The following is a 13,684-nucleotide window of genomic DNA, read 5'->3' on the forward strand; positions in this document are numbered from 1 at the left end:
GAGCAGCAGATCCCAGTGGAGGCTGCAGCTCTCTGGCATCATCCATTAAACTGTCCACTATCCCCCTTGAGGGCAGCTTGCAAAGGGGGCAACGAGAGAAGAGCATGTGCAGAGTTCTCCCCTCTAAACTCAGAAGCTTCGGACAAGGCTCTGGATTGGGGTGGGGGGCTGTGAACCTCACGGCTGGTGGGGCAGAGCCCAGGGGCAGGGGACCCCCTTGCAGGACGTGACCAGGGAAGGGGAGAGCAATGCCTGCGGGACAGTAAGAGGGAGAGGAGGATTTGGGAAGGTGGGCAATTGAGGGAGGAAGCACAACGGCCAGGCAGGGCTGGGCTAGCCGGGAGGAGCTGCCCTGCAACCCGTTCCCTTCACATTCGCTGCGTTTGTGTGTGATTCCCCTCCCCAAGAAGGAAGCCCCCTCCCCCATGAAGGGCTGGCGATCGGGAAGGAGGAGAGCCATGCGCTGTGGCTTTGGCCACCCTCACGAACCAGCCGGTTTCCATGGAGATGCAGCATCCAGAGCTTGAAACAGGAAAGGGGGGAGAAAGGGGGGGAGGCACATGGGGCGGGAGGCAGATTTCACCCAGAGGTTTCTGAAGCCTGATGAGGACCACGGACGTCCAGGCTCTCCTCCGGCCACCAGCCTCCCAGGAAGGGGAGGGAGGAGGGGAGGGAGAGAAGGAAGGAAGGAAGGAAGGAAGGAAGGAAGGAAGGAAGGAAGGAAGGAAGGAAGGAAGGAGCGAGAGAAAGAGAGAGAGGGAGAAGGAGGGAGGGGAGAGGGAAGGGGATGGTCGTAAGTCAAAGGCTACCTCCAATTGGATGAATTGCCTGGCCAGGCCTTGTTTTCGCCGGTGATGGACACGGAGGAGGCCCAAGCGTGTCCCATGAGAGGTGGAACTGAATCAGGGCAGGCAGCTGGCGTGCCCCTCCCAGCCTGGGCACCTGTCTTGCTTTGTTGCCAGGTTGCCCAAAAGGCATTTGCAGGCATGCAACTTGGGACCGATTCCTCCTCATTCGCCCCTGGATTTCTACTCTGGCACACTCCCCTTTTCTGCAAGGCCGAGTCAGCTGTGGCCACAGAGGTCTGTGCAAGGGTGGGGGTCCCTGCGGTGCCCTCAGGCCCCAAGCAAAAGACCCCGGGTCACTCTGCCTGCCCTGCGGCAGATGGGCACAAGGGCTGACCGCCTGGCTCTTCTCGGCAGAAAGCGCCACGCCCCGTTGTCCTACAGGCGCAAGCAGATCACCTTCTCCTTACTGTCATCCCTTCCTCCATCTTCCTCCGTGTTAAAAAATCATCATCATGACAACCACCACCAAAATACTGTACAGGTAGTCCTCGATTTACATCAGTTCACTTAGTGACCGTTCAAAGTTAGAACAACACTGAAAAAGGGACTTAGGACAGTTTTTCACACTTATGACTGTTGCAGCATCTGGTCACGTGATCAAAATTCAGACGCTTGGCCATTGGCTCCTATTTACAACGGCTGCAGTGTCCCAGGGTCACGTGATCCCCTTTTGCGACCTTCTGATAAGGAAAGCCAATGGGGGATGACTAACTTACCAAGTGCGGTGATTTGCTTAACTACTGTAGCAAGGAAGGTCGTAAAATGGGACAAAACTCACTTAACAAATGTCACACTCAGCGACACAAATTTTGGGCTCAATTATGGTCATAAGTCGAGGACTACCTGTGTGCAGCCCCTCCTCCCTGAAATCCAAGGACAACTGCTCTGCGCCCTCTGCCGTCCAGCGCTGGCATTGCAGACTCCCAGACCCCTTTGGTACAAGACTTTCTCAGCTTGCCGGAGGGGAAGAACCGGAGGAAGCCCCCCCCAAGACCCTGCATTTTGGGGAGGGGGGACCTCTTTTTCCAGGGCAGGGTCCTCTTTGTCCTTCCAATCAGCCAAACCAATTTCCAGGCCAGCCTGTTTTAATAATCGCTCCTCTGATTAAACTGGCAGTGTTTGAAAGCAACCCACTCCAGCTATATAAATGAAGCAATGATGACCCCACCCACTCCATCTCGGGAGGACCTTGCTCTCCCTCAGCAAAGATGCCAAAAGGATGATAAATCTGTAAAATGCAGTATTTTTCTGCCTGTGACAATCTATCTCCAGCCTTTGGAGGAAGTAATCAAACCACTATGCTTTAATAACTCTCGCCAGTTTAGAACCGCTGCAAAAAATCTCCCTTCTCAAACTTTCTTTCACTTTTTTTTTAAAAAAAATCTCAACTTTCCTCTCCAGGAAAAGAATATCTGCGAAAACAAGCAAGAAATATATCTATTCCATCAAAACAAATGCATGTTTAAGTTCAGCCATCAAGGTTAATTTCTATAAACCAGTGTTTTTCAAGCTTAGCCACTTTAAGCCATATGGACTTCAACTCCCAGAATTCCCCAGCCAGCTTTGCTGTACAGGTAGTCATTATGATTATGATTTTATTGTTTTGCATAGACACTGAGAGGCAAATTCTGCACAGGAGACAATTTCCCTGCGTGTCTAATCAGACTTGGGCCAAATAAAGTACTCTATTCTATTTGTTGCAGCTGATCCAGCTTGGGCAGGGGGCAAAGGGGTGCTGTCAGAACTTGCCCCCTCCTCAGTCTTGTGCAAGCTAAGCAGGGAGCAAGCCTGGAATGGATTTCAGGAGAGAGCCAAACCGTCCGTGTGTGTGTGTGTGTGTGTGTGTGTGTGTGTGTGTGTGAGCAGTTTCTCCAACCCCAATTGCAATGGTCGTCTTGGCTACTGATCTTCCATTTAGCTTTTGTTAAGAAGATTGTAGCACACACGCCTTTGTCCCTTTGTCGTTTGAGGGTACTGCAATGTCACATAATTTGAGATTGCCTGCTTGAACCAAATTTCCGAATGAAGATGGTTGGTCTGTATGCTCTGTTGACTCACAAAGTAAGCAAATGTTTGGCTTAGTATACAGAGGGCTGAGGTGTTGGGTAGGTGGGCTTGGTAGGTGAACTCATCTCCTGCCTTGGGCAGGGGGTTGGACTAGAAGACCTCCAAAGCCCCTTCCAGCCCTAGGATTCTACGACCTGCTAAACTGCGGGGTCCTTGGTGCTCCCTGAGCTGGGTGGTTTTCTTGCAGACGTTTCATTACCCAACTAGGTAACATCTTCAGGGCTAGAACAGTGATGATATTACCTAGCTGAGTAATGAAATAGCTGCAAGAAAGGATCTCACAGTCCTCCTCCTCCCTCTCTTCATCCTCCTCCTCCTCCCCCTCCCTCCAAGAAAACCAGAGAGCACCAAGGACCCCACAGTTCACACCCGAGCTACAGATATTCCCTTCTGCTTAAGTGCAAGACAGCCAGAGCCCTTTCCCTGCCAGAGAATCTCTTCAGCCTATTTCTAAGGCAATCTGACCAGTTTGCTGAGAGAAGTGAGCCAGTGTGCAGCGTCCTGTGTCACCACCCTGGAAGGCTTTGGAAAGCTGCCTTTGTGGGCATTCCTCTCCCTGTTCCACCCTTAAAAGGCTTTGAAAGGCTGGTCACCCCAATACAGGACTGGGTGTCCACTCTACCTTGCCAGGACCTTTCCAGTGGGCAGACGGTGCCCCCGGGTGGTGAACGGCTGCACTACAAGGGAGAACCACCAGCCAAAAAGACCCTTTGCGCCAAGCCAAAGGGCGCTTCCCGGAAACTTCAATCAGGCCCCAAGGCGACAAGTTCAGGGCTACGTTTCAGAGAAGAAAGCGTAGACTCAGCCAGTTTTATTTGCAGTGACCAGCAAAAAGCTGATGGAGCAAGGATGGTGATGGAGAGACAGCTTCTGCTCTGCGCCTCCCGTGGCGGCATCTCTAGAGAGAGAAGGGCAGAATCTAGTGGAGGCTGGGGGTTAAGTGAAAACGTGGGTCTTCTTTGAATGACCCGTGGTTAGCGGAAAAAAGCCAGGTGTTCTTTCAGCCACTGCTCCGTCAGCTCTTCGGTGGATCGGATCTCAAAGACCTAGTCAAAAGAGAATGGCCGCCGTCATTAATAATTCAGCACGGTACATATGACTCTGCTCTATGCTACATATAAATGGGACATTTTACAAAATTGAAATCCAAGGCAGGAGAATATAAATCCAACAACCATACTCACCGAGAATACATAGCGATCGGCAGCAAGCAAAGCAAGATGAATAAAAAACTTGGTAATTATGTTCTATGCATCAGCAGCCGTAGGAAGGAGAGGGTAAGAAAAATTTCCCCCCAAAGCTGGAAGAGTCAAAGGGATTGGCAGAACGGTAAACATTAAAAAAATTTAAAAAAACAACAACCAGGATTAAATACCTTTGTGAGCTCAGCTGCCTGCACCAGCCTGTTTTTGCTTCCAGCGTACATCATTTGCTGCTCCGGCTTGCACCCTGGGTGGAGGGAAGAGGGAAGAGCTGTTTATTGGCAATTAGCATTCATTATCTGAGCCAGAATGCCTTGCAACGGGTGGCATAATTCACGGGCACTCAAGGAGACGGGACTGACTGGGCTGGGCAGCGGCGTCCCCTTCCAAAGCCACAGAGTGGCTGGACCAGGGCGCTCCCTCCGGGGAAGAAAAAGGGAAAGCACACAGGGCAGGCGGTCCCCCACTTACGACGAGAGTTGGAGTCAGAATTTCCCTCGCTAAGCAAGGCAGTTGCTTAGAGAGTCACGCCCAATTTTTACCATTATTTTAGCCACGGCTGTTAAGCTGTTAAGGGGAAACTGCAACGACGCCTACTCAGAATCACATCCTGCAGCCTTCGAAGGTTTGCATTTATTCCTATATGGCAAGGCTCTCCAACCTTGGCCGCTTTAAGACTTGTGGACTTCAACTCCCAGAATTCCCCAGCCAGCGCAGGCTGGCTGGGGAATTCTGGGAGTTGAAGTCCACAAGTCTTAAAGCGGCCAAGGTTGGAGAGCCCTGTTATACGGGATCAAGCCCACCTCCTAAAAACCAGCCCCGTCTTAAGCACCCCGGTTGAGACGGTTACCGGATCTTACCCACTGGACTGGAGAAGATGAAGCAAAGCGGGTAAGAGACCCGCCCATCATCGTGCGTATATCTGTAGCTGTAGACAACAAATGTGGACACACGCAGACAGTCAAGGAAACAACGGGGAATTTCAAAGCAAGCCAGCAGGACAGGGACCCTGGAAAGTCTACAGAGATCCGTTTCATCCTTTGGCGGATGGATTTCCATCCCTTCGTTCTGAGGGGCTCTTTTGGCAGTGCTTGCTCGTAAGCATGGAGCCCATCCCCAATCTGACCTCGCCTTTACCACATTGGCAAGATAATCCCGAGATACCCAGGCTGCTTTCCTGGCTGAAAACGTATTTTGTTCCTTACAGCCTAACCTATACTCTCTGCCTGCTGCTCAAAAACTTCAGGAAGGCAGGATCCATTTCTCCTTTGAACTATTCGCCTCTTTAATTCTCTCCCTATTACACAGACAGCATCACCGCCTTTGGCAAGGCTGTCCTCTTAGCTGGGATCTATGGCTAAGGCACAGCGGAACGGAGTCTGCCAGTTTATGTGGCTATTTGTTTTGTGACACAATGGACAAGTGACACTGTTTGCCTTCTGTCCAGCAGTGACTTAACACAGGTCAAACTCATCTGGGCGGCAAACCTCTGGGTGAGCATTAGGCAGCAGCACAGAAATAGAGAAAACTCCAATAGAGGCAAGACCTCGACTTACGACCACAACTGAACCCAAAATTTCTGCTGCTAAGTCAGACAGCTGTTAAGTCAATCTTGCCCCATTTTACAACCTTGCTTGCCACCGTTGTTAAGTGAATCACTGCAGCAGTTGCGTTAGGAACACGGTTGTGAAGTGAATCCGGCTTCCCCACTGACTTTGCTTGTCAGAAGGTCGCAAAAGGGGATCATGTGACCCCGGGACTTTGCGACCGTCATAAATATGAACCAGTTGCCAAGCATCCAAATTTCGATCACGTGACCGTGAAGATGCTGCAAAGGTCATAAGTCATAAGTCACTTTTTTCCAGTGACATTGTAACTTCAAACAGTCACCCCAAAAATTATTGCAAGTCAGCTACCTGTAAAGCTGTTATCTCGTGGTCATCCTGATTTATACAGCCCAAAACTAAGGAGGAGGAGGAGGAGGAGGAGGAGGAGGAGGAGGAGGAGGAGGAGGAGGAGGAGGAGGAGGAGGAGGAGGAGGAGGAGGAAGAAGAAGAAGAAGAAGAAGAAGAAGAAGAAGAAGAAGAAGAAGAAGAAGAAGAAGAAGAAGAAGAAGAAGCAGCTAAGCAAGCAGGATCTGGCTGTTGCTCAGAACAAAGGTCTATTTAGCTATAAACACAGTTCTCTGGGTGGCCGGCCAGATGTTCCTGAGAAACTGCTGCGAGATTTGTCTGCTGAAACGGCCTTCCCCATCGACTATCCTTTAAACATTATAGCGATTAACCCTGGGTAAGATTTTGCTAATTAACCTGCAGATTCCTCTCATATTCTGCCCCCTCCTGAGAGCAAATTTCATGAATTAATTACACCTTCGCTGAGGGAAGGCTTCCTCTCGTCTTTCCTGAAGCCAGGGGAACAATGCGGAGTGACTACCAGGTAGGGACAGAAGAGGGAACCGGGATCAGGATATCGGGGCTGGCGCTCGGGTAGCTCCTCACTCAGCTGCTCGGGAGAGATGTCCTGTGGAAGAGAAGAGGGGAGGGAAGAGGTGGGACCTCAGAGTCACGGGGACTGCAAACATGGGGGGGGGCAGATTTATCAGCTGACACCTACACGCAACTTTGCTTGTGGGGTTGGAAGCAGGGAAAGCACGTCCAAAATGTAAGCCATGCAATGTTTCCAGCAGAATAACAAGAGTTGGAAGGGAACCTTGGAGGTCCTCTAGCCCAACCCCCCCCCGTTCATTTCAGACAAATGCTGTGCTGGCTTCCAGTCTTATGATTCCACGTTTCTATTATACACTAGCACAATGTATAACATTCAGAGATGCCCCCCCCGGCCCTGCACTAGCCCCCCATGAGGCATTTAGGGCAGGTAGGGTCTCCCCGTTCCCCAACCCAAACAGCCAGGCATCAGGTGGAGCTGCCCTGGCTAAAGGGAGCTGGAAAGTCTGGGCAGGTGGCAGTTATCACATCCAAATGCCAACACAGTTTGAAGCCTCAGCAGAGCCTCTCGACACTCCAGAGAGTGGAATAAAATGGGCCATAAAATGCTGATGGTTGCTTGCAGCTTTCCAGAGCAGCGGAGGGTGGGGGCGCAGGAGGAGGAAGCAGCATCAGAGGGAAGTTCCTGTCTTTGAAGGCTGCCTGCCCTGACTCGGTGTGGTGAAAAAAGGGGCTTGAAAGCTCTTTTCTTCATTTGTTCCACTGCGTTTGAGGTGCTTAAGCTCTGAAAAGAGCGATGGTTGTTTAGGAGGGGGGAGAAAAACAGCTCAAAGAATCTAGAGAAAAGAAGAAATAGGGGGGACATGATAGCAGCATTCCAGTATTTGAGAGGCTGCCACAAAGAAGAAGAGGGGGTCACGTTATTCTCCAAAGCACCAGGAGGCAAGGCAAGAAACAATGGATGGAAACTAGTCAAGGAGAGAAGCAACCTGGAATTAAAGGGAAACTTCTTGATTAGAAGAGTTAATCAGTGGAACGGCTTGCCTTCAGAAGTGGGTGGGTGGAGTGGGCGCTCCATCAACTGGAGATTTTTAAGAAGAGACTGGACGGTCACTTGTCTGAGATGGTACAGGCTCTCCTGCTTGAACAGGGGGCTGGACTAGAAGACCTCCAAGGTCCCGTCCAGCTCTATTCTGACTAAAGAGATTGGCAAGGTCCCTACTCATGTCCTTCCCAAGGCAGCAGAACTGATGCAGCCAGGGAAGAAGCCTCTGATAAGGGTGCTGCCACCAGCCCTTCTCTGCCCAGTCATAAACTCTGTGCAGGGGGGCCTCAGGGGGGCTTGAAAGGCGGGGGGGGGGGGTGAGGAGGGCAGCAACAGAGAGCAACACAAGACCTTCCCAGAGTCAGACAACCGAAGAACAGGAGCCCAAGTACAGTCCTTGAATATCACCGTTCCTTTAGTGACGACTGGAAAAAAGGACTTTTTCATGCTTACGACCGTTGCAGCACCCCATGGTCACATGATCCAAATTCAGATGCCTGGCAACTGACTCATATTTACGACGGTTGCAGTGTCCTGGGTCACGCGATCTCCTTTTGCAACCTTCTGACAAGCAAAGTCATTGGGGAAGCTGGATTTACTTAATGGCCCCGTTACTAACTTAACAACTGCAGTGATTCACTTAACAACTGTGGCAAGAAAGGCCGTAAAACAGGGCAAAACAACTGCCTTGCTTAGCAGCAGAGATTTTGGGCTCATTTGTGGTTGTAACTCGAGGACCACCTCTATTATAGGGGGTAATCTCAAGACAGAACATCAATTAATATTTGGATCCCACAAGATGGAAGTAATTGTTCTTGACTCCCTGCTTGCCCTGACTAATCTAAGTGGTTAATTCTATTTAGAAGCATCTATTTTCTGCCTCATCCTAACTTTAATATTATTAAGTGCTGCTTTTTGCTTTCAGTATTCCCTCAGGACCGTTAAAATGATTCTGCATTCTGATAAAATGAAGCTTTCCGCAGAATCCCACCGACTCCTTGTGCTTTGCAAAAAAGCAGTGAACCAGAGATCAAATCATGAACATCTCGCTGACATGTGTGAAGATTGTAAAACATACTGAATTAAATAGGAAGACAAACAATGCCATCAGCACATTGTTCCCGTGAGATAATAAATTTGATTTGAAATTCAATTTGCTTTTTGTCCGGCCCAGTAATTTCTAGCAAAATTTACATCCAGGAGGCTGGACTGTGTAATGGAAGAGTTGCTTTTGGGGGGAAAAAGTGAAGTTGCCTTAAGTCAGATTCAAGCAGTGGCAGAACAGGTTGGGAACTTACTCTTTGGATGACTGATTTAAGATCAAGAGGAGTGGAAATGGAATGTGTATTCCTGCGCATGCATAAGAGCCTTGGTGGAGCAGTGGGCTAATGCCTCCTTAAGTAACACCAGCTGCCTGCAATTAGTGCAGGTTCGAGTCCCACCAGGCTCAAGGTTGACTCAGCCTTCCACCCTTCCGAGGTAGGTAAAATGAGGACCCAGATTGTTGGGGGCAATAAGCTGACTTTGTAAAAATGCTGCTTGGGGGGGGGGCAAAAGCCCTAATAAGCAGGCATATACATAGAATGAAGGCTATTGCTAAGCTTGTAAGCCGCCCTGAGTCTTCGGAGAAGGGCGGGATATAAATGGAATTAAAATAAAATAAATAAATAAATAAGTGTATAAATGTACTTGCATGCACACGTGAAAGAATGAGTGCAAATGAAAAAGTAATAAAAAGGAGGTTGATTTCAGCGCCCTCTATGAAAAAACATTCAGTTTTGGATATGATTTAGGATTTGACAGCCTTGCTACCTTTCCATTGCACACAAGGAAAAGAGCTGGCTCATAATTTATCTTAATCCATAGTGTAGATCATTCATTTTTACGCCCCAAAGACAAAACTCCTTTATAATCTCCTCTGATTATAATAAGATACATATTTCTATGTCTTTCTAGTTTTAAAAAAAATATTTTAGCATATGAAACGACACTATTCATGAGACGCAGCTCTCCTCATGCTGCAAATGTGCATATTATTGGATACACAGGAGAACATCCTGCAGTTTTGAGACTACAGAAAACATGCAGCTTTGTCTACATCCTCTGGTTTGGTTGAATGCAGGGATGTCCACTCCTGGCAACTTTAAGACTTGTGGACATTACAAAGAGCACTTAAACTTCAGAGATGACTCATATACCCCCAGAGGTGTCCACCCTTGGCAACTTTAAGACTTGTGGACTTCAACTTACCATAATTCCATAGCCGGCCATGCTGGGAGTTGCCCAGAGTTCCCCAGCCAGCATGGCTGGCTATGGAATTATGGTAGTTGAAGTCCACAAGTCTTAAAGTGGCCAAACGTGGACACCCCTGGCTTAATGTGTATATGAGTCATGTCTGCAGTTTAAGTGCTCTTTGTAATGTGTTTAGCAGCAAACACATGCTAGACAATTCTCTGATCCTTCAACCAACATATGTTCGAAGGCTAAATTATTTGATTAATGATTGTAACTATGATTATGACCTATTACTTGCTGTTTATATGCACACTGTGAGCTTAACGCACCAGAGATAAATTCCTTGTGTGTTCGATCACACTTGGCCAATAAAGAATTACTCACTGGAGAAGAGCCTAACGCTGGGAAAGGTTGAGGGCAAGAGAAGAAAGGGACGACAGAGAATGAGGTGGCTGGTTGGAGTCACTGAAGCAGTAGGCGTGAGCTTGAATGGACTTCAGAAGATGGTAGAGGAAGGCCTGGAGGAACGTGGTCCATGGGGTCGGACATGACTTTGCAACTAGCAACAACAGAATTCTATTCCATTCCTAGTTCTATTCTAAATGCTGCTTTAATTTACAGATTGGAATTACGAACAGGTATTTAAATAAATTCAAAATGTGGGTGGGCTTCTTTAATGGGAATACTGTACTGTTTTTAGTTTTAAAGATGAAATAAAAGTTGTGCCTACCTGAAATTCCTCCTCCAGAACCACCAGTTGTCTATTTTTGTCAACTTTCACTGATGACAGAGACAGGAGAAACCAATTAACATGTTTTTCACCTCTACCGTTTCCTAGAAAACTTGTAGCCTGTTATCACCCATTCCTTCCCAAATCCTCCAGCGTGACTGCTAGACCAGAGTGGGCACAGAGCACTAGTCTGGAAGCCCTGACTTTTTAATAGCGCTGAAGAAATCTACAGTAAGCAGGATTACAGCCAAGAGCTGTTTTCATATCTCCTTCACTTATTCAAAGTGATGACAAATTCACTGATGTTAAAGGTTGCCATTACAGCTGTCAGCAGAGTTTCAATGAACATCAAAGCCACTTTATATTAAGGTCTGCAAAGTGCTGATACATTTCAAAGTAGAAGGCTGCTGTCCTCTTGGGTTAAAAAACACAATCACAATGGTCTACAATGAGTTCATTAAAAGCATAAAGACACATGCAAACACAGAGCACACACATGCATAATCACTGAGGAAGCACAAATTCTTGAAATGCATTAGGTCAGATATGAGTGCTACTAGCACTAAATTTGTGTGAAATATGGGCCAGGCACACTGTTTTGCACTAATAATTGTGCTAAGTCTCAACGCTTGAACATTCAAGGAGAGAAAACATGGGACAGAAGATGAATTGCAACACACAGGTGGTCCACTCACTAATTAAAGCTGTGTTGTTAGCCTCCTTCTGGAAACGAAATTTCTTTAGTTTTTCAATGAGCTCCGGATCTACATCACACACAACCAGAGAATCTGACTAAAAAAAGAAAGAAAGAAAGAAAAAGCAATGTGGATTTTCTCTCCCACTCAGGTGCATCATTCCATTTTCCTGAAGGCCACAAGAATCTCCTTTTCTCTTTGATTACTGCAAAAGGCTGCCTATATTTTCAAAAATTTGAGTCTCATATCAAAAAAACAACAACACACACACATACACCCAAATGGGAACAGATGACATATGCCAAATAAGCTTATTGTCTTAAAACCAGTCTGTTTTTCTACAGTTGAAGGATTAGAAGTAACTATAAATTTTAATTGAAACTGATACTAAAAATTCCAATTTCCAGGTGGCTACATGGGTTAGGGACGGATGGGGGAGCTGGTTGCACAAGCCTGGGGGATTGTACGCAACCAGGCGATATTTTTCTAATGTCTTTCTTCTTTTGCAGTTCCTCATTTTTTTAAACAACGAAGTTAACACCACAAAACATATATTTTTTACATGGATTTTGGTTCCTGCATCCTCATTCTGAACATGTTTGGTCCATGCAATATTTGCCTATAGTCAATCAATAAAATCTTAATTACAGAGACCAACAAATGCCTACCGTTAGAGTTTATCTTTCAACTCTTATCTCCTCTACCACTTCACCATTTTAAGGCTGGATTGTTAGATCTTTGGCAGCGGAAACCATGTTGCCTGTGTGTATTGTTGATGCAACATTCACAAAAACAGACAAGTTTTGAACTGACCAAGAAATCACAAGGTTATCAGGGGTCAAGTTAATCTCATCTGAGAAAAGGCAATTTTGACTCTTCATTTCAGGACCAAACAGGCTTAAATTTTCACAAGGGAGCCCACCTCTTTGAGATAACTTAAACTCAGTTCTTCCAAAACACTCCGAAACACCCTTGTTTTGAAAAGCTGATCTTTCAATCCAGCATAGCACAGCAGAGGAAGTGCGTTTCTACCAACCATCCGCAGGAGCCTCAACTGGGGCCATAACTGTTTCTCTTGAAGCTTCATTTTGAGAGATGGCAAAGGAACGGTTCCTTCAAAACCTCCCCCAGATGGATTTTTGCATCTGAAAGACTGACTGACTAAATGGCGAAGTAACCAGTAAAATAAAACAAAATAAAAAGGTCACTTTTCCAAGCCAGCCAACCCAATATTTGAAGCAAAGGCCCCACCCAGAATTAGGAATTGCTTGCTAACCATTCTGCCCCGCTGTTCTCCCGTCTTATCTCCTCGTCTGGTCTGCTGAAATCTTGTAGCTCTGGGTTCGGTGCTTTTTCCCCTGGGCAGGATGTGTTGCTCTTCAGCTCAGCTCTTGCATCCGACAGATGCAAAGGAAAGACAGATCGGGAGGAAGTAATTGCTGGTGATGGGGTGGAGCATAGAGCAACGCCAAAGGTTTGCATTTTTAGCTGCAAAAGAGGAAGAGCTACCCAGACCACAAGGTGGGAACTTACGCTGCTGTATTCAGGAGTATTTTTCAAAGGAGAATAGGGGCAAGGAGAGATTAAGGCTAGGACGAGGCTGCCGTCCTCAGCTCCAATTCAAATAGTAGTTTAGCAAAGTGGGTCACTCAAGCAAGCAAGCCAGGACATCCTCTTTAGGAGGAGGAAATCGGTTTTATCTACTAAAGCAGGGGTGGGCAACTATGGCAACTTTACAACCTGTGGACTGCAACTCCCAGAATACAGGGACCCAACAGATCTGGGTCAGATCAAGTAGGTCCCTTAAAGATTGGACTTTATTCCCAGAATCCTCAATCAGCTGAATTCAACTCAATGGAAGGCCAACTGCTGAGAAATAACCGGGCAATCACCTACGCAGATTGGATTAGCTACATCTGGTGCTAATATAATCAGCTTTAACCTTAATTCTCCAAATAAACCACAACTGACTAGGTTCCCACAAATAAGAGTTGCCTTATCTGCTAGATGGGAAACATGTAAATTTAATTCATTTTTATTTAATACAAATAAACATTTAGCCTATAAAGTAAATAAACATTCTGAATGAAAAGCAAGCAAAGTGATGCCTATTTCCTTGGGGGAAATCCACCATACTGAGTCAAACCCAGACCCACATCTGCAGGGCCATCTTGAAGGGGAAGAAAGCAACATCACAACACACACAATCTGGGATTGCAGCACATGCCTGCACGTGGAGGGTTTAGCTAGCAAACCCAGTTGGCTGGGATGCTCTGGCCCTGTCTTGCATGGCTGGGTTCACGTGACAGATTTAGCCTGTTGGGTGAACGGTATAAATGTAAGACTGGTGGGCTTCAATTCCCAGAACTCCCCAGCCAATACAAGGCAGTTGAAATGGAAGCTAGGCAGACTGCCGTT

At 47.1% G+C, this 13,684-nt stretch overlaps 1 protein-coding gene across 1 annotated transcript; it reads right to left on the reverse strand.

Annotated features, from left to right (window-relative positions):
- Positions 1-3,694: 3,694 nt before the first annotated feature.
- On the reverse strand, positions 3,695-12,668 carry GMFG (glia maturation factor gamma). Its single transcript, XM_081334508.1, has 7 exons — positions 12,543-12,668; positions 11,267-11,363; positions 10,572-10,621; positions 6,586-6,637; positions 4,978-5,058; positions 4,291-4,364; positions 3,695-3,961 (listed from the first exon to the last, which is right to left on the reverse strand). The coding sequence occupies exons 1-7, from the start codon at positions 12,543-12,545 to the stop codon at positions 3,890-3,892; spliced, it is 429 nt and encodes a 142-aa protein (XP_081190634.1). The 5' UTR covers positions 12,546-12,668; the 3' UTR covers positions 3,695-3,889.
- Between the last annotated feature and the right edge of the window lie 1,016 nt (positions 12,669-13,684).

The sequence above is a fragment of the Vipera berus genome (genome assembly GCF_964194415.1).
Source record: "Vipera berus genome assembly, chromosome: 9".
NCBI lineage: Eukaryota > Metazoa > Chordata > Lepidosauria > Squamata > Viperidae > Vipera > Vipera berus.